Source organism: Mercenaria mercenaria, chromosome 15 (assembly GCF_021730395.1).
Source record: "Mercenaria mercenaria strain notata chromosome 15, MADL_Memer_1, whole genome shotgun sequence".
NCBI classification, from domain to species: domain Eukaryota; kingdom Metazoa; phylum Mollusca; class Bivalvia; order Venerida; family Veneridae; genus Mercenaria; species Mercenaria mercenaria.
The window spans coordinates 46756044-46777657 of record NC_069375.1 but is presented as its reverse complement, the minus strand read 5'-3'; the positions used below and the strand labels follow the sequence as shown (position 1 = coordinate 46777657).

General features: G+C 35.3%; 2 protein-coding genes across 3 annotated transcripts in view; both read right to left on the bottom strand.

The window, feature by feature from the left end:
• The window catches only part of LOC123552528 (uncharacterized), a 35105-nt gene extending 29980 nt beyond the window's left edge, over window positions 1–5125 (bottom strand). The window contains exons 1-2 of one of the 2 annotated variants that reach the window (XM_053525177.1): window positions 4497–5125; window positions 239–390 (exon numbers count right to left, since the gene is read on the bottom strand). In XM_053525177.1, the coding sequence (XP_053381152.1) occupies window positions 239–390; window positions 4497–4569 (225 nt within the window). In that variant the 5' untranslated portion in view covers window positions 4570–5125. The remainder of the gene's footprint in view (window positions 1–238; window positions 391–4496) is intronic. The other variant, XM_053525176.1, reaches the window with a different exon arrangement.
• A 7619-nt stretch (window positions 5126–12744) lies between these two features.
• Window positions 12745–19728, bottom strand: LOC123561531 (uncharacterized). Its single transcript, XM_045353982.2, has 3 exons — window positions 19144–19728; window positions 17504–17653; window positions 12745–13012 (listed from the first exon to the last, which is right to left on the bottom strand). The coding sequence occupies exons 1-3, from the start codon at window positions 19370–19372 to the stop codon at window positions 12855–12857; spliced, it is 537 nt and encodes a 178-aa protein (XP_045209917.2). The 5' UTR covers window positions 19373–19728; the 3' UTR covers window positions 12745–12854.
• Window positions 19729–21614: the final 1886 nt, after the last annotated feature.

Genomic DNA, 21614 nt, shown 5'->3' with positions numbered 1-21614 from the left:
TTTTGTACAATAAATTCAAGAGGAAAATGTTTTAACGACTGATACATAATAAAAAGGCCACTTTTTTCGGTTTTTTTTTTTCAGAACTATAGGTAAATACTTCTGTTATGACAATATCATTTTAAAAACACATTTTAGACGTGTACTGAATGGAAATGGAGAATTTTGATGCACATCCGAACGCGTACATATAGGTCCTATACAATATAAATTTTCTCTGCGAAAGAAATTAAATTACCTCAAAGTTGGAGCAAATTTTATCCAATGATATTGTGACCTTGAACTCTCCTGGTCTGTGGGACCCGCTGCATGGCAACGTGCACCTTGCTTGGTATCGGTAAACACTGTTATAAGGGAAGCTGTTCAGAAAGGTCAGTGTAGATTCGGCCTCTGAAAAATACATGTTGCTATTTGTTTTAGACATTTTGAGCCTGCGTATTGCCAGTTCTTAATTAAGGTTGTTCTGCACGTTTGATAAACCGGAAGTGATGGAGTAACGTCATTTATCCGGATAACGTAAAATAAAGCCTGGATTCGGTGTACGGAAATGACAACGCGTGAATAAACACATGTATTACAAAACAATGTCTTAATATCAGCTTGAAACGCGTGGATCACTTTAATCATGGGCAAATAACTTAAAAAACATATTATAGGCCACATGTTGATTTACAACTGTGAAAAGTTTCATTAAAATCTACATTGTAGAAAAAATTCAATTCGGGAAAATGTTATCAAAATAGACTCCGATTATGAATACCTGTGTGAGGTCCAAATTTTTCAAATCCGTCTAAGAAAAAATCGAGCACACGACCTTATCTGTTTTATTTGCCGAATTTTTAGTATATTCTAATGTTTTGAAAAATCAAGGTTTAATCAAATTCTACATTGTAGAAAAATTTTGATCCGACCATGCAGAACTAACTTAAAGTATTTTTAAAGTGTTGGATATAAACTCAACGGTCAGTTCACTAATGCTAGACAAAATGCACTATACTTTATTCGCTGCATGTCTTGTCTACAGCTATACCAGGGCCCACACTGGGCTGAAAAAAGTTGGAGCCACCTTTTTTCTCGGGAACGGTAGGGAGGGTGCTGGAGAGGTTTCCCTTCCCGCGGCGCGTTGAAAATTTTTGTTACTTCCCATAAGCAAATGGTGATATTCTAGCTATATAGGGGGACTTTTGAATGAAAGTGGGTATACCTCTAAAGCAAGTTTTGTATTTTAAAATGTTGGATGTTTGAAGCAACCTGTCTGAAACATTTTTCCATTACAGCTTCTTTTTGTTGTGGGCCTACTACATGTATGTAAATGCATGGCCCGGGGGCTGTGTTTTTGGTGCTCTCTGCTTCCCAGAAATCTACCCTGATACAGGATTACATTTCAAATCCATTCCTAACTTTTAAAGACATTCAAAAAACTTGGCAAACACCTTTACTAATTACTTACTAAGATCACAGACACGGGTCCAATGTATTTTTTTTTTTTTGATTAATATAAAAAAACAACCTTTTTTTCACAGAAATATGCTTTCTATATGTTAGTTAAATGAAAAAAAAAATGATGACAAAAATCCGGTCACAGTGTCATGTATAATTTTGTGACCGGATTTGTTGTCATCATTTTTTTTTCATTTGACTAACATATAAAAAGTATATTTGTGTGAAAAAAAAAGGATTTTTATATTAAACAAAAAATACATTGGACCCGTGCCTGTGACTAACATACTGACGGTGGCGACAACGTTAAAAAATTCACCAAACCATTCATTATTTTGCCGATTTATTTATTAATTATTTGATCCATGGAAATTAAAGGCATCAATCATTTAATCTGCCGTAATGACAACAAAACAAAAAGATTATTTTAACCCGATAATCGGTTGCTAATTGATTGCAAATTGCATCTTCTCGCGTGTCAAGATGTTTATCACACATTGTTATATGTAAAGTAAACGCAGACTGGGTAATACTATCCCGAAATAAGTTAATTTTATAAGGTAAAATTATCGGAACCAGTCAACTCTTTTTTAACATAATTTCTTGGAGGTTACGATTTAGAACGTCTGAAACAAAATGGCGGTCCAAATTACGAACATTTTTTCATTTTCGCCACTCGAGATTTTTCTTCGCCACTTTCATCGCAGATTCGCCAAATGGCTCGAGTGGCGAACGACAGCGTGGGCCCTGTATACTGGTAAAATAATTTCAAAAAACATGACATCCGTTACGGATTAAATTCATTCCGATTCACGTTTTGGGGGCTATGTCTCTTGCTTAAGCAGTTGAAGGGTGTGTCTTGTGTTATAAGATTTAGCACCATCACCTTCAGAAACAGCACACTGTAAGATAGTGGGTACTTGAAATTTAATAAGGAATTGTCTAAACGTTCAAAGGTATGTGAATTTCCATATATGTTATTTTGCCGCCAATGCTTAATTTTAGACAAAATGGGTGATTCTACAATCTACATGAAAAATGACCTCTCATATCCTAAAAGGTAATCAGTTTACATGTGCATTGCTTCATAAAACTCTTCGCTTTCGTTAAAAATGTAACCTAAACATTTAGAATAAATTAACAATATAAATCTAGTATCCAAATATATGATTATCTCAAACCAAAGTCGTATCTGATTCGCACATTGTTAGATGTAACCGAGCAAGGTAGGACGAGACAGAAAATATATTTAAAGATACCCTATATACAACGCAACTAATACTAACCTTTTTCACATTGATATAATTTACTAGACCGAAAAATTGCATTGAATTTCACTAGTGTACATGAAATATGTATCTCTGAATTTGTCGGTCTTTAAAAGTGGTTTTATACAAAATATACTAATCGTAATTGTTAACTTACATTTTTAAGAAAATTGAGCAAAATTTTCATTTTTTTTTTTTATTTTTTATTTTATAGCCTATCCATATTGGAAAGTAACAAATGTGCACATAAAGGTAGTGGTTTGTTTTTCATAAAAAAAAGAGCACATATCAGATTTTAATCAAACTTTGCCTGAAGCGTTATTATCTACGTAAGTTAATTATATAACTAATTTACATAATGTTTCTCACATAATATATAGATAAAAGGCAGATAATTTCTTTCTTTTTTCAGTATAATACACTTATTTTATCATTCCGATACATTTAGATCAGTTTATTATTAAACGCTACCGCATTAATAGTGAATCATAAAATCGTATAAAACATTGTGGTTTTCACAGGATATACATTTTTTATTGAAATTCATAAATAGATTTATGGTACCCATATGTCGAGTGAAATAAAGGATTTTGACTTGATTTTACTCGTTTCCATTTGAAGGGTACTTCAATATTTGAACATAATCTCGTACGTGTTTACAAAAAAGATTTTGTACTGACATGTCAAAGATGATATTTAGTGATACTACCCCTTGAAAATTCAATAAATTCTTTTTTAATGCACTGTGGGATCATTTAAGCAGTTACAAAAAACAAAATATGTCGTAAAAAAATTTACTTCAGCAGAAGAAAAATACAGGGGCATATATTACATTCATGAGTGTTTGGCGAGAAAATAAATTTGAATAATTACTACAATACGCACTATCATAATTCGAGCCGCACCATGAGAAAACCAACATAGTGCATCTGCGACTAGCATGGCTCCTGACCGGACCATACTGTTCGCTTTCAAACCCTATTATAATTAGAGAAACCGTTAACGAAAAGTATGGATTCTGACCAGACTGCACGGATGGGCAGGCTAGTCTGGATCCATGCTGGTCGCAAATGAACTATGTTAGTTTTCTCATGGTGCGGCTCAAAAATATTATATGGATTTATTCACGGTTGGAAGTTACATTCATTAAGATTTAATAGCACTTGCGCATTGTGGTTGTTTAGGAAGATATTTCAACTAGAGACATCACTCGTAAGCGGCGAGACGAATGTCCACATACATGTTTGGATTTTCATACCATGTGACCTTGACCTCTGAGATACAGACCTTACTCTTGTACGACACACCTAAAATCATTTGTGAATAATTTCTTTGGAATCCCTTAAAAGCTTTTCGGACACTAACTGTTAAAGCCGTTAAAGAACAGTGCGAATGCTGTATGTCTTTCTCTGTGGAGACGGAGTGGGGGAGAAGGTGTGTGGGGGGGGGGGGGGGGGGGGCATAAAAACAAGCACACATACATCTACTGATATAGACAGACTTTAAATGAAAAGTCATGTAAATTTTTCATCTGGAGCCTGTTGACGTCAAAGACAAGTGCGGCGAGTTGTTCGGCTTCCCAATCATCTCATATCGCTGTGTCTCGTATTCTAAATATAGTGTCGTTCAGTAACCTAGGTAGCAGACTTTAGCGCTTGTAAATGTCGAAATAAAGCTTTTAAATGACAAAAAAATCTGAAAATTAAAATTATACTTTACCCGCTATAATGATGAATAGAAAACACGCAATTTTGTTTTATTTAAAATGAAACCAAGTACACATATTACCTGTGTTTGTCTCAGCACCAACTGTCGATGACTGTATCGTAATAAATACCACAACCGCTGCTGACAACAACATGGCTGAATCTGTAAATTCCTATATTTTCGCCACTATAGTCCTTGATATTCACGTATTTTTGAATAAAAAAACGCCTTTCTGATTAAATTTCCACTGATATGAATATTAAGAATAATTCATAAGCACGCACACTCCCGGGTAAAACTCCTTCTAACTCGTAAAAATCTTAACAAAAAATCAACAAATACTTTTACAGAATTTTATTTTTTTTAATATGTACACACTATCCCTGCATTCTTAATACATGACATTTTGCGCTCTACTTGTTAAACTGGTGACATGAGAGTAAATGCCAAATGGATAATTCCGCGTTAATCCTTTGTCAAAACTACAAATGAGCAATCATTTCAACACAATGTTAATGTCATGTATACATGTACGTTTTCAACATCTGTATTATGTTTAGAAATTCCTTAAAGCGATTGTACAATGGTAAGTGTTAAAACGTCAAATGTATCCGCTGGCCTCATTTTAATTCAGATCGGAATGGAGATATCCACGGATGGATGGATTTTCGCTTTTACCATATACTATTAAAAATACAGATGGATCGGAAAAGTCAATATATTCGTTTAGGTTATGGAAAGTAAAAAGACACGATTTCTATTATTCCTATACAATTAACGTTGAGTCATTTTCCTGAGTGTACATATATTATTTATGCATCATCAATAATTTATGACTCGGGTCATTTGCGGGCTAAAAATAGGCTTTCATTGTTCAGTGGATTTGCATACCCGATTTATTAAAGGGGTATAACCTAATTAATTTTGCTAAATATGACACTACTTACTTTTTCAGTTTAAGTTGATCTGTTTTATCTAGAGCTGGAATATACAGATACTAATACGTCTCTAAGTCTGTAGTCAAAAGAAAGATAAGGCACGAGAGAACATAACGAAACAGAAAAAAAGAGAAACGGCTAGAGAACATGGATTCGGGTAATCAATATATGAACAATATTAGTGTCTGTAATCTTTGTGAAAATAGATGGTATCGTAATAAAATATATAAGTGTCACGGTTGAATATTGTATTTTAATGTATACGTATAATAATAACAGTATTTCAATAAGACTCTGAAGTGTCAATATTCAGCAATTTCTGAGTATATGATCATATTTAACACTGCCGTTTACAGTAACATGTAGTCAGCCATACAATTTATTTAGACAGGTATTTTTATTGATTATTTTTAGTTAGTTATATAGGCTTGGGACAATGTAAGTTTTTTGTAAACTTTATAAGATTTTTAGATTGGCATCAGTCGTTAGAGTCATTGAATGTAAAGCACCTAGCCATAAAATCAATCCTCTCTGATACCACTTTCTAAAAAAAAAAATAACAATATCTCTTGCCTTTGTTGAGATGAGCCTAGAGAGAAAATATTTTTCTGAGAAAATAATTTAGTGTCAGTGTGAAGAAATTAATATTATTACAGACTATTTGATCTCAACAGACTTTGTAAGTCTATAAGATTTTATACGCGGGCGTTTACATGATTTTCTTAATATTTATATTTGTAAAATTCAGACGTTAAATACTTTATAACGGTTGCACAATATAAAGGTATCCTTTCAATATTCCAAGAGTTTTATTGGCTAAAACATTTTACTTCTGCAATTGATGTATATACAAACTATGAGAAAAATATGTTATTACATCTGTGTGAGAGACTGGCATATCTCAAATGATTTTAACAACTTTTAATTTCTTCTACATTGAGACTATGAAATTATAACTGGTAACTTTTATTTCAACAGACAAACAAACAAACTAGTCACCGTCTAGTTGCTCCACATTACCCAGTTTCGTCATTTGATCGATTTAATCGGAAATGTCTGCATTTTAAAATGTAAGGATTTTATTAACTAAAAACGGTTAATATACGTTACCATAAATCTGAAAAATTAGCACGGTTTTACCGTCACATCGTGCACATTCTCCTCTCTTTACAGATACCTTTAATCGTGAAACATCGGGTATTTCCGTATTCATAACTTTATCATGACATCACAGTACATTAGGAGTTTCTAACTGACCAATCAGAGAGCTGCATTTTCGAGTATCTTGGGTATAACGAAATATATTTACAATGAACATATAGTGACTTTAGAAGAAATAGGTATCACACTAATTTAGAAATCAAATTAGGATTTCTCATTGCGCAAGTCCCAGATGATGCTACAAACAGCAAAACTTTGAAGTTTCATTGAAATATTGTATCAATTTAATACCTTTATTTTAGTTGAAAGATTGAGATTTTACGCAGGGAGTCTATGATAAAGTCCGAGTAAAATGTAATCATTACCCAAGTGAAATATGTATCATTTCGTAATGTTTTGGACATGTTAAAATTATGAATTAGTCTATTGCGTAGCATAAAGGCAGAGGTGATCAGATTGTCGTTACCTTTTACTGGCGAAAAATCGGGTATACTTCTTTAAAGACGGTTGGCTTGTCAAGTACAAAAGGTCGCCCAATAATAGCATTCCATATATGTTATTGTTACGGAATACCTTTTCTTCACATATTAACACTTAATTGTTAAAAATCAATGTATTTTGTCATAATTTTATCAAACAACAAAAATAAGTAGAATATGATCGATTTAATAGAATAATGTTAAAGTCACGAATGATGCCAGACCTTTAATTCAGATAAATGCACCTTTCTTTCCTTTTAAAAATTAATATATAACTGACAAATATACTAACTTTAAAAAGTGAATTATCTTGGCACATATTTAAATTGTTACTTTGACTGTATGTTATAAAGTAGTATTGCAAAAAAGAAAGTATAGAAATTTTATGTAGTGTACCCTTATTGAAAATTACGGCCATGACCCACTAAAAATCGGAAACGTAAATAATGACAAGTTATTGAAATATCGTGCAAATCAGGGAAAACTTTATGCATAATTTAATACAAGGTGGACGGGTTAAGTTCAGGTATTAGGAACAGAACAGAACAGAAATTTTATTATAGACTTGTACATACTATATAATCTCTTTCAAAACATTCAATATTAAGAAATAATAAGTAATCGTATAGAACAACCCGAGTTTGGAGTTCTTATTGCGAAGGCTGAAGGCCTGGGTCCAGTTGTTCAAAACTTTAACAGGCGATTAAGCTAACTTTAACTTTTAGAGTTATATTTCAACACTTTAGAAAACTTAGAAAAACTAATGGATGAGTTAATGATTATGAACACTAAGATGTCTTTACAGTAAAACTATAATAATGTACTAGTGTTTCCCACCAAGACTAGTATTTTGAATCAAGATTTAACAGCCGGTTAGTTTAACAGCCTGTTAAAGTTTCGAACAACTGGGCCCTGAGTGATATATTTCTACGCTTAAGAACGACAAAACGACAATGAAATATATGTATTGTATAAGCATAGAAAGATTTATACTATGGACTTTTGATGGTACAGTATTACATAATGGATTAACCAAAATTAATGATGAGTCATATGAGACATAGCTGCTTGAATAAAATAAGCCAGATTAGGAAGCATCTTAGTATTTAACAAATTTTAACATACCTGATGTCACGTAGTTTTAATATATTTCTACGTATATAATTGTACAGTGGACCACATGCGCTTGAAGCTCTATCAATAGATATATACATTACCATACCCCACCCACTTAATATACTATGAATTAGTACTGGATCTCTTTCAGAGATCTTCGATCTCTTCAAGAGATCTAACCTGCATATATATTTTATTGATTGAGCTTCAGACACCTGTGATTAATTATACAAAAAGTGATATTTATCCTCAATATCATTCAGCTCACAATAACTATATGCAATATCTTTCATTTCTAGTAATTCTATTTACATCATAACGACCAGTCTGTACAAGTAATAAATGTGAGGACATCCTTATTCCGCTTATATGTTCTCTGATTACCAGGTATCAGATCTAGATAAGTTTCATAATTGAGCCGCGCCATGAGAAAACCAACATAGTGGCTTTGCGACCAGCTTGGATCCGCGCAGTCTGGTCAGGATCCATGCTGTTCGCTAACAGTTTTTTTCCAATTCCAGTAGGCTTTGATAGCGAACAGCATGGATCCTGACCAGACTGCGCAGTATGTTGGTTTTCTCATGGCACGGCTCAATTATACGCACGTACTCTAAAATATATAATATTGTAATACAAACTTAAAACAAAACTAGTTTCCTTATCTGTATACCCCTCAACCCAGGGGATGTGGGTTCGAGCCCCAGTGGGGTCACGACAATGTATTCTCATATGACACTAATACTTGTTGCTTTTTTCGGAGGATCTCGAAGTGGTTAAATAAGTTAAGTTTCCATTACAATCTGTCGAGCTAAAAAATAGTACACACTAACTATTCTACAAAGCAGACAGGCTTACCAAGAACAATCTGGATTTTGCCAAATATTAATAAGACCATACGTAGTCGTACATCTGTAACATTCGATAACCAGTTTTTCTTTCCATGGCAACAGTCATCATGTGCCAAGTTCAGTTTAGTTTATACTAATTTGTTTTAGCTCGATTATGATGAAAGCTTCAAGCTTATTGTAACCACTCTCGAGTTCGCTTCCTGGAAAAAACTAGTACTGGTGTCATATGAGAAGTCATTTTCTCTCAAAGTAATATTATAAATTTGTAATAATTTGACCAAGATAACTGAAATTATTTTTGACCATTAGTATAAGACAAAAATTCTTCTCGTGGCATTATGCTATATACCAGTAAAAAAATCGTTCCGTAGTACAGTCATCTAGGTACATGTCGGTATACTTCATAGATTTTCACTCATTGAAAGAAGTATTTTCCGCAAAACATCCATACATTTGCTTAGGGGAAATCTAAAAAAAAAAAAATAGTGGTTTTGAATATTATTTAGTGCAGGACTACACCCGAACGGAAGAACATACACTATTGAAGAATTACACGAAGAAACGTCAAGTGTTGTCTCCCTTTGGCATATTGCTTCCAAACTGTAAGTTAGATACAATATAATATTACTTCTTACATTCATACTCTATTCAATATATGACCTAGGGATGTGCATACACAACTTTTTTTCATCTGTGTCCTTTCTCTGAGTTTACTGTGTCCCAGACTAGCTGACAAATTGCAGAGCTGACTGGAACTCAGGCATAGCATAATAACGTTCGTTTACCAATCATTTACAAGTGATTCATATAACCGGTTCTACAATTATCACAGACGCTCGCTCAACGTTTTAATTAAACTAATAAGTAATAAAATAATAAAACTAATGATGTTCGATTTATCCACATTCTTTATACTTGACGACTTAATGTTTCATGGCATTCCCTTCTGACTACATATTTGAATAACATCTTACATATCATATCGTATATATGGTCAGCCTATATGAACCATGCCATGAGAAAACCAACATAGTGGCTTTGCGACCAGCATGGATACAGACCAGCCTGCGCATCCGCACAGTCTGGTCAGGATCTATGCTGTTCGCTAAGACGTTCTGTAACTGAAACAGACTTTGAAAGCGACCAGCATGGATCCAGATCAGACTTGCAGTTGCGCAGGCTGGTCTGGATCCATGCTGGTCGCAAACCGACTATGTTGGTTTTCCCATTGCACGGCCCATATGTCTTTCTAGCTTGGAGCTGGAACTCTACATAAGACTATTTAACTTCAGCTTATCTTTAATATTCGACAGCTCGGTGGTTCTACATATTCTATGCTGGTGTAACTGGAAAGTAACCTCTTTAGAATGATATATTTAAACAAAAGATACCGGTCCTAACAATAAAGAAACCAGTCTTTGAATGTCTTTTAAGCATCAAGGCAAGTTCATAACCCACTGACCCATTATTTAGGAAACAAATTTGCTTTACATGGACTGGTAACCACGAAAAGCAAAACATATCTGTCATCTATGCTTGCATTGTCTTTAATAATTAACGAAACAATGGGTGCAAATTCCAATTTCAGTTTATTAAAGAAAAACATTTCCTTTTTTGTATTTCAAGTCAGCTGACATAGATAAAATCGATTTTATCTGATCATTGCATATAACTCTACAAATTGTTATCAAAGAAAAGACATTTTTTGATTTTAAGTGTAGTGCCACTCTCATTATAGCTCACTGACCCAAATCGCAGTGTCCTAGTTAAAATGAAACGCTATATTTTTACTTATTGTTATTATGTGATTTATTTAATTTGTATTTCCCTTTAGTTACTTTTGTTTGCACCATTTAGACCATTATATGGCCTAAAACCTTTCAATACTTTGAAACTAAATATCCCTGTAGTTAAAAATCCCCAAATAAAACTTTAAATTAAATTTGGCAAACATTACGTTGAAAACAAACAAAAATACCAATCCTCATTTAAATGGTTCGTTTGCATATTACTTTAGTTTCAGTTTTGATTTCGAGCTTTCAAATATTAAGTTCGAGTTAGAAAATTACATTGCAGTTCGTTGGACATGCTTCGTGTCATCTAGCAAATCTGTGCCGCTGTTAGACTTGACAATACTAAATTTGAACCATTAGCTAAAAAATCATGGACGTGTGCACAATACTAAAATCTGAACGCATCCAGCAAAATCATGTACGTGCGTGTACAATACTAGAATCTGAACGCCTCTAGCAAAATCATGCACGTACGTGCACAATACTAGAATCTGAACGCCTCTAGCAAAATTATGCACGTACTTGCACAATACTAAAATCTGAACGCATCTAGCAAAATCGTGTACGTGCGTGGACAATACTAGAATCTGAACGCCTCTAGCAAAATCATGCACGTACGTGCACAATATTAAAATCTGAACGCATCTAGCAAAATCATGTACGTGCGTGTACAATACTAGAATCTGAACGCCTCTAGCAAAATCATGCACGTACGTGTACAATACTAGAATCTGAACGCATCTAGCAAAATCATGCACGTGCGTGTACAATACTAAAATCTGAACGCCTCTAGCAAAATCATGCACGTACGTGTACAATACTAGAATCTGAACGCCTCTAGCAAAATCATGCACGTCCGTGTACAATACTAGAATCTGAACGCATCTAGCAAAATCATGCACGTACGTGTACAATATTAAAATCTAAACGCATCTAGCAAAATCATGTACGTGCGTGTACAATACTAGAATCTGAACGTTTCTAGCAAAATCATGCACGTCCGTGTACAATACTAGAATCTGAACGCATCCAGCAAAATCATGCACGTGCGTGTACAATACTACAATCTGAACGCATCTAGCAAAATCATGCACGTGCTGTACAATGCTAGAGTCTGAACGCCTCTAGCAAAATCATGCATATACTTAACAATACTAAAATCTGAACGCCTCTGGAAAAATCATGCACGTATGATTTTTAATGCTAGAGTCTGAACGCCTACAACGTGTCAAAAACCCTAGTAAAGCAACCAACGTTCAAAGATACTGTAAAATAGTTTTTCCATTTCTTGTATTCTTTTTGGATAGCAAAGCATAAGTGGTCAATGAGAAGCTAACACATATAAAAATGTCAAAAAGGGTGAATAAATGTTGGAAAATAATAAAAAAAGTTTAGTTTATGAATAAGAAGGTATAATCAAAAGTCGTATAAATAAAGTTCGTTTAAAGCGACGTAATTTCTTACTGCTTTCGGAGCAACCAAAATATTTTGGTTCCGCAAAAGTCATCAAGCTAAAAAAAGTACTTATGATGTGGCAAACTATGAATTTCATTCCTAAACAACAAAAATTCTGTTATGGTCAACCATACAAAATTACAGCAAAACACTATTCTACCGTGTGCCAATATAATATCAATATTAGTATGTCTTTCGTTTGTTTTTGTTGTTTTATTGTTGTTGTTGTTTTGCCAAAAAGTCTTTGAATGTTGATCTTACATCGGCATTTAAATCACAATCTAACTAAGTTCGCACGATTTGATTACCATTTAAACTAAAACGAAAATCAGGCTCTAAATATTCTGCGATAAACAAAGAGGTTTTTGAAATCATACTATATGATTGAGTTTAAATATGGATGTCACCCTCATTGACACTGTTGCTAAATGGAATTATGTAGCATCAGAGGTGCGTCGGGAGACTGGTCTTGAAATAGACCCTGGAGGTTTGATTATCTTGATTTAAGTCGTGGGCTATTATAACGAGTGCTAGCGTTTGAAGTATATTCAGAAAACATGAAACAGGTAAAGTAAAATTCAATCCTTTCATGAAACTTTGCTTAACTTTATGTACATTGAATGATTTATATCACATTTTCTTTTGTTTTCTAAGATTCCAGAAAGCAGACGACTACTCCTGCTACGAGAAGTAAAGCTGCTGCGATTATTGTCAACGCGAAACCAGCATTGAGGTCTTTCGCATCAAAACCCTGATCTTTCTTGACCTTTGTTGACCAGACAATAGCTCCGATTAGCAGAAACACAGCTGAAAATAGGTAAATAAATAAAAAAATAAATAGAATGGTCATGAGAAAGATGAGGACAACAATGATCACGGTGATGAAGGTCAACAGGAGTGCGATGAAGACAACGACGCCGTCGAAAATGATAGGTCAGAGACCACCAATTGTTTTCCCATAGACTTCCATTATAACAATATGGCGTGTACGGCCTTCCATAAATCGAAACATATATATCGGATCATATGTTTTTCAAGAACTATCTTAGTTCCACCAAAATATCGGACGTAAAACATATGAATAGTGATACTTTTTAAAAGTAATTTTCGTGTGAATGAGATGATTCCCTGTTTACATCGTTGGCATGGCGGGAGAAATTCGTTTGATAAAACCTTTTCAATACACATAAAATTTGGCAAATTTTGTAAAAGAATGTATAATAAAACACTGTAAATGCAGTACACTATTCAATTTTGAAAAAAAAAATCAGTTCTTGGGTTTTGTTTACATGTCTGACAAATCAGAGCGGACAAATATTACCTTATAACCAGCCATACACTTACCTTATTCCAAGTAAGTTCCCTGTTCTCTGTTGCATTGGTGATCTCTGACCATAATGATGAAGAAGAGGACGACGACGTCGTCACAGATTATGATAAAGAGGTAAGAGACCACCAACTAAATAAGTACTTGTTTCGAATTATGGAGGGCCGTGCATGCCAAAATGTTATAGATTAAGTCTATGGGAAAACAAACTGATTTCTCTAACCAAAAGGAGGACGACGACGTCGTCGAAGATGATAATAAAGAGAACAATGACGGTAATGACGAAACCATTGACGAAGAAGATGTTGATGATGATGAAGAAGAACATGACGTCATCAAAAGATGATGCAAAGGAGTAGGAGGAGGAGACGATGAGGTCGACGAAAACGATGGTGGTGATGATGATGAGGTGGACGGAGACGTCGTCGTCGGTGATGATGATGCTAATTGTAATGATAATGATGGTTAGAAGGAGGAGGACGACAACAACGACAATGACGCAGTCGTCGACGAAGAAGATGATGATGATGAAGAGGAAAATGACGACGTTGAAATTGATGATGATGATGATGATGATGATGATGATTGAGAGGACGAAGAAAACGATGACGTCCAGCAAGATGATGATGGTGATGATGTGGAGGACGCCGGCAATGACGAAGACGTCGTCGTCGATGATGATGATGGTGATAAGAAGGAGGACGACGACATCAACATAGATGATAATGATGGAAGAAGGACGACGATGATGATGATGATTATGATGATAATGACGTTGACGATAAGGTCGACGACGTTGATGATGTCGATGATGATAAGGAGGAGGAGGGGTACGATGGTGATATTGGTGATGAAAACGACTTTAAGTAAAGGCTTTTTAACATTAGTCCTATACATGTTTGCAAGAAGATAAAGGTTTTAAGGCAGTTACACAATGAATTACAGTGAGACTAAATCTTGTCAAGATTTTACAATATACAATATATTTCGTTATATACATGTATAGTTTTATTTAGATAAACAAACGAACAAACAAAAAACACATATATGTTTACGATTTACTTTAGTGGAAAAAGTAAGGGATAACTATGGGCGGCGGTTACCGCCAAAATTAGGAAATATACAATCCATTCATAAACAAGTCAGTCAATGCAATACATTTCAATGTCGTCTAGTTCAAAACTCCATCCCATCCAATATATTTACACTCAATGCATTGTATTTTGAAACCATTTAATACAAAACTTCATTCCATCCATTTAAACATGGAACGATGCATTGAAAAACTTGTTGCGATGCACCGTAATATGAAATCATCCAATAAAACATAAAACCATGCAGCTCAATGCGAAGCCGTTTAACACAACATGAGTACGTACAGTGTAAGATGAAATGATTCATTACAACTTGACGCTGTCTTATGCATATTGACACCGCTTTGTGTAATTGAGAGCGGTGTATAAAAACTTGATGCCATGCAGTCCAATGTGAAGACGTTTAACGCAACACGAGTTCGTGCAGTGTAAAGTGAAACGATTCATTAAGTTTGGCGCCGTCTAATGCATACTGAAACCATGTCGTGTGATTTGGAGCGGCGTATCAAAATTTGATGCCATGCAGCCAAATGTGAAACCGTTTAATGAAACACCAGTACGTGCATTGTAAAAGGTTAATAAGACTATCAGTTCATAGGTTTAACCTTTCAGTTTTACAATACGTTCCTTCTGTTGCCTTAACGTATGTTAGGGTTTCACCTGGCAGCTAGGTATAACATGGGACTAAGAGTGAGGTTAGGTGCACTATAAACCGCTTTAAACTCCTTAGTGGTGGTTTTGCCACTAACCGTTCCAAGGCGGTGCCCCACTGTGTTCCTGTATTTGTTTGTTTTGTCCTTGTATGTTTATTTTGTTTGTATGTGTGGTTTGTGAGTGTTGTTCGTGTGTGCCTTTGGGGAGGCTGTGTATTTGGAACGTGGTTTTCCCTGTTGGATATTCTTTCTTGTTTTTACATAAAAACATATTGAAATTTATCCTAAAACCGACCTTGTGGTAAAAATCTAACATTTAATTTTAAACATTTCCTGCGATTTATCTGAATATTTAAAGGGACCTTATTTCGTGAAACATCTTTCTTCTCAGTTAAAGCTTTGTAAGAAGTATGCTTCGTGAAACAGACTCAGTAAAAGAAAAAATAATGCCAAAATTGAGTAAATTTTTATTCCTATGAAATTTATGTTTACATGTTATATGTACTTCACAATTTTTGTTTGTTTGTTGTTTTTTTTGGGGTCGGGATTTGGGGGGGGGGGGGTGGGGTTGGGGCGGGGTTGTTTGATTGTTTTTCGTTTAACGCCGTTTTTCAGCAGTATTTCAGTTATGTAACGACAGGCAGTTAACCTAACCAGTGTTCTTGGATTCTGTACCAGTACACACCTGTTCTCAGCAGGTAACTGCCAACTTCCCTACATGAATCCAACACCTATTATGTATATTATAGGTCTTTGATGAATCTGAGGACGAATGATGTGAGACATAATGTCTTTTATCAAATCGTCACGGAGAACATAGCCAAGCCCGGGCATCGGACTCGCGACCCCAAGATCCGTACATCTGCGCTCACCCTAACTGAGCTAAGCGAGCAGGTTAGAGGTGGAGAGTGGGAGGGGAGTGGCGCCGGAGAATCATAAGCCGTTTTTAAACAGTCCTTCATTGAAGATGGACAGTCAGTATCCTTGATTTCATGCTAGTATTAACTTTATATCCACAAGTATCTGCTACGTTCGCTCGGTCGTATGATATCCAGGAAACTGACTTTTCAACTTAAATGAAATATTGTTTAAAAACGGAAAAGGATCCTGTCCAACCAAAACAAAAAGAAAAGAAAAAAAAAGCCTACTTCTGATCAAGCTTCACCTAAGAAGAAAGATGTTTCACGAAAGTAAGGTCCCTTTTAATATTCAGATAAATCGCAGGAACAGTTTAAGGTTAAACGTGAGAATAGTACTACAAAGTTGGTTTTAGGAAAAATTTGAAGATTTTTTTTTATAAAACTGATCCATAATCTATAACAGGTCAAACTCGTGTTTCATTAAACGGTTTCACATTTGGCTGCATGGCATCAAATTTTGATACGCCGCTCCAAATCACACGACATCGTTTCAGTATGCATTAGACGGCGCCAAACTTTAATCGTTTCACTTCACATTGGACTGCATGGTATCAAGTTTTAATACACCGCTCTCAATTACACAAAGCGGTGTCAATATGCATAAAACAGCGTCAAGTTGTAATGAATCATTTCATCTTACACTGCACGTACTCATGTTGCGTTAAACGGGTTCACTTTGAGCTGCATGGTGTCACGTTTTATTTGATGATTTCATATTACGGTGCATCGCAACAAGTTTTTCAATGCATCGTTCCATGTTTAAATGGATGGAATGAAGTTTTGTATTAAATGGTTTCAAAATACAATGCGTTGAATGTACATATATTGGACGGGATGGAGTTTTAGACTAGACGGCATTGAAATGCACTGCACTGACTGACTTGTTTATGGGTGGGTTGTATATTTACTAATTTTGGCGGTAACCGCCGCCCATAGATAACATTTTCCTCAAAATGGCTGGTGGTTTGGCATCCCGTGCCTTATAGGTGGACAGTTAGACGAGAAAAGGTCATGATGGGGTTCCATTTTCAGCGTAAAATGGAAGTGGCAACAAAGTAGGTGGATTTAGGAAGGTTTTTAATTCAGTTTGCAGGAAATGTTTGTGATGGAACAGTGGAAGGCATCCTTTTTGACGGCCTGTGGTCGCATTTTATTTAAGGTAACGCTTTCCTTCCATGGAAAGGTTGAAAGGTCAAAACCCATTCCTTTTAGGAAAAGCCGCCATACGCCAGTGCGTTTGAGTATCGCCCGTTGTTATAGAAAGAAGAAAATGTCTATATATATTATAGTCTTAATAAACCTACCCGCTCCAATGCAAAGTATTGACACTATCTTCCCGAGAATATCACTTGTTTTAAAGCAACACCACTTGAGTATAATGGCAACAAAGGCGGCCGCACTTAGGGCCCCTCCTATAATCATCATCGCTTGCACGCCTTTTACACTTCCGGGATCTAAAAATAGACATACAAATTTAGAGAATTCATGAATTTGATTTATCAAACATAATAAAATAATATGGAAGGCCTGTACACCATGCTAATTGCCAAATGCCAAATATGTAATGCTAAATACCAATTACTTAATGCTAAAAGTCAATTACTTAATGCTAAATGCTACAAACCAAACGCTAGCCTATCATATTGAAAAGTAAATGTCAAATAGCTAAAGCTTAATTGCTAAATGATAAATGTTAATCGTCAAATTCTTTAAACAAAAACTTTATGAGTTAACGTTTTGTATATAACTTTTAATTATTTAAGACATACAATATTCTACCTGTCTAACTTGAAATAGTAACATGTTCTACCGGCCATAAGAACACTAGACCGCCTGAATACATTGTTTAGAAAACAGAAATTTATTATAGACAAAGTATGTAACAAAGGCCTGTGACTATTTAAAGGATGCATTCATAACTGATATAGTCAGCTCTTTGTTTGATAAGCACTTGGCAATACGTATTTGGTAACTAGTTTCGCATTTCTCAATTGTAGTAGGATAGAGTATAAGGGTGCACTTGCTATTGAATTCAATACCAAAATTTTTATAGTTTATGTTTTTGAAAACTGTAATGGAACCCATTATATATTCAAAACCGTGACTACCAGCAATAATGGTGTTATGTTAAGGTCATCGTTGTTTCACCCCTTCACCCTGTGTACGGGTTATGGCGATAGAGAGAAATTATAGTATGATACGTGGACGCGACATTACAATGCGAAAACACGATACGAAGACGCAAAAACATTATGGCACTCTCACATCAAGGTTTTGCTTTTTTCTGACACTATCGTCCGTTCGAATTAAGGGCGAAATTACGAAAATATGATAGTACAATATTAATATCGTACTTTTGCATTGTTTTCGCATCACGTTAAAGCAGTATCGTCCCTTCTACCCAATAGTGATGTTACGAAGGTACGATAATGCTATATCGCATCTTTCGCATTTTAATGTCGTAATTTCACTCTTACGTGGAGGGGCGATATTACGATAATGGGCTGCGAAAAGCGAGCACACGATGCAAATTAAGGTACGATAATATTGATATAGCATCTTCGCATCGCATTTTTGCATATATCATATTATCGTGCCATCGCATCAGATAATCGCACTGTCGCACTGTCGCCCTTACCAGTCTATAGAGCGAAGGAGCGAAACAAGTATCGCCCTTACAGAACACCGTAAGACACTATCAAACAAATAATTTCGCAGAAATGAACTAATTTCTTCAAAAGACTTGATAATGCGTGGGCGTTCAAAATGCAGTTCTGCTGCATATTTATACCTTCAAAATTCAAATAAAAAAAAATGGTGGCAAAGCAGTAGATAAAGCCACTGTACTAAATTCATTACCATTTTACCATAATTATCATGGAGAGATAAAGATTTCTTCCCGATGCACACTTTTACAATTACGAAATATTGTTCAAATACTTACAGTCAATGGCATCCTCAAGGTATGTATCACAGGATAGGGTGTCCATACCCACTATCTCTGTTCTCGTGCACACACTCCATAACCCACTGTATGTGTAAGTCTTCACAGTAACAGAAGACATCACAGTTTGCACGCTCGAGTCCTGCCATACCGGCACAGCGAGCGCGATAAGCGTTGTCACAAACGCAACAGTTATTATAACAAAAATAAGGTACAGCAGGCAGGGCATTTCTAATTGCCAATTGAGACGCGGTCTTCAAATATATTTATTTTATTTATACAACTTTTTACACTTAGTGCAATGAGTACACGATGTGCTAAAGCGGAAAGACGCTATATTCCAGATGCATAAAAAACACCAAAGAAAAAATATATGTTATAACGTTTAAAATTGCTAGCCGCAATCAGGCTTTTTAAATAAGTAAGACCTTTCCACATGCAATGAAAATGTTGCGTGCAAAATTCGTTACTTTTTCAGCAAAAGTAGTCGACTGTTGAACTGTTTTTTTTTGTTGAAAATAATTCCACACTGTTTACAATAATTACTGTAGGAACTTATCAACACTAACGTATCAGTTACTGCTATTTGTGAAAATACTAATGCCAAAATCTTTCAATCTTCAGTGGTCACAATTTATAAATATAACACTACTAAACCATAGTCTTTTTGAACTTAATAAGGGCCGTTTCAAAATACACAGACACATTTAATATTATTAACAAATGTTAAAATCATGTAGTGCAAGGAATTCATGTTGTTACATGACATGCATTTGCAACAGATGCGAGATTAAAATTATTTTATACATAATTTTATGTGGCTATAATTTCAAAACTGACACGGCGAAAAGACATAATTTAATAATATTCAAAATACCACATGTTATACACCTAAGCTACAAGTGGCAACGTAATATTTTACAGTTTATATTTTTAGAAAAGTAACAAAGTTCAGATAGAAGTTACAAACTTTATTCTGTCTGCGTCACGTGGTTTTGGGTTTAGGAAAGATAACATCCAGACTAGCCGCTAGACTGATAATAAAGAATTTGTCACGAAATTTCAACTTTTGTATTTTAATCGTTTTTATGTGATAGGAGCTAGTCTATGATATTGGACATAGGATATAGACTGGCTACATTCACATTTTAAAAGATAAAAATTAAATGTATATATATAATAGTATATGAGCTAGTCTAGGTCATTCATCATATGCGGAAATCAGTCATCCTCTCCATGCGCACACACCTGTTTTCCTCTTTTCCACTCCATGCGCGAACACCTTTCTCCTTTTCCACTCTATGTGCACGCACCTGTTTCCACTTTCCATTCTATGCGTGCGCATCAGGGGTTGGGGGTATTGGGGGGGGGGGGGGGGGGGTGGCGCTGGCTTACAGAAGGTCGGTGGTTCTACCCAGGTACCCGCTCGTGATGAAAACAATAAAATGGGATGACGCATGTATCCCTGACCCCAAAATGTCCTCAAATCGTGCGAGGTCATTGCCGTAGCTATTATACCTTCTGACCAAGAGAAGTACCAGAAATTAAGTCAGAACTCTCTGACCTTGACATTTAAGCCACTGATCCGAAAAGTATTAGGGTATCAGAGATCTTTCTCTAAATATACTTAATCATTTTGTCGAGCTTGAAACCGTAACTGTTATTTAGAGTCCGGAAACGGAAAATGTTGACGGACGGACACATGGACGGACAATGTCATTTGCCATTCCGTAATACGTCCCGGTTTATTTATATTTATTTTATTTTATTTATTTTTTTTTTTGCAAATAACGTATGAAAATAGAGGTCGTTCTTGTATTAACGTTTGAAATATTTTGAATGACGTGACAATAAGTGATTTGTTTGTTCGCAAATCGCACGTCTACTTCTCTATAAAATGTTTTACCTTGAGGATGTGCTCTTTGGTTAATGGCGACATACAACTATGGCGACATCCATCGAAAGATAAAAGTGACCAACTGCAAACTGGCTTATAGATAAATAGAACTCTTTATTTACATAAAATAAAATAACAATAACATTACAAATGAGCTGCGCCATGAGAAAACCAATATAGTGCGTTTGCAACCAGCATGGATCCAGACCAGCCTGCGCATCCGCGCAGTTTGGTCAGGATCCATGCTGTTCGCTTCGATAACAGTTTCTCTAATTGCGATATACTTTGAAAGCGAACAGCATGGATCCTGACCAGACTGCGCGGATGCGCAGGCTAGTCTGAATCCATGCTCGTCGCAAACGCACTATGTTGATTTTCTCATGGTGCGGCTCATTTACAGTAACATTACAGATAAAGTTTAAAGTATAAAAATGCTATGCTACTGAAACATGTAGTTATAAGAATAAAGCTAAAACACCAGGTATAATCAAAATGTATTAGATGCTGCTTTAAAACAATGATCACTTGCACCCGGTGATTATGATAAACATCGAGGTATGCAATTTTAGGCACT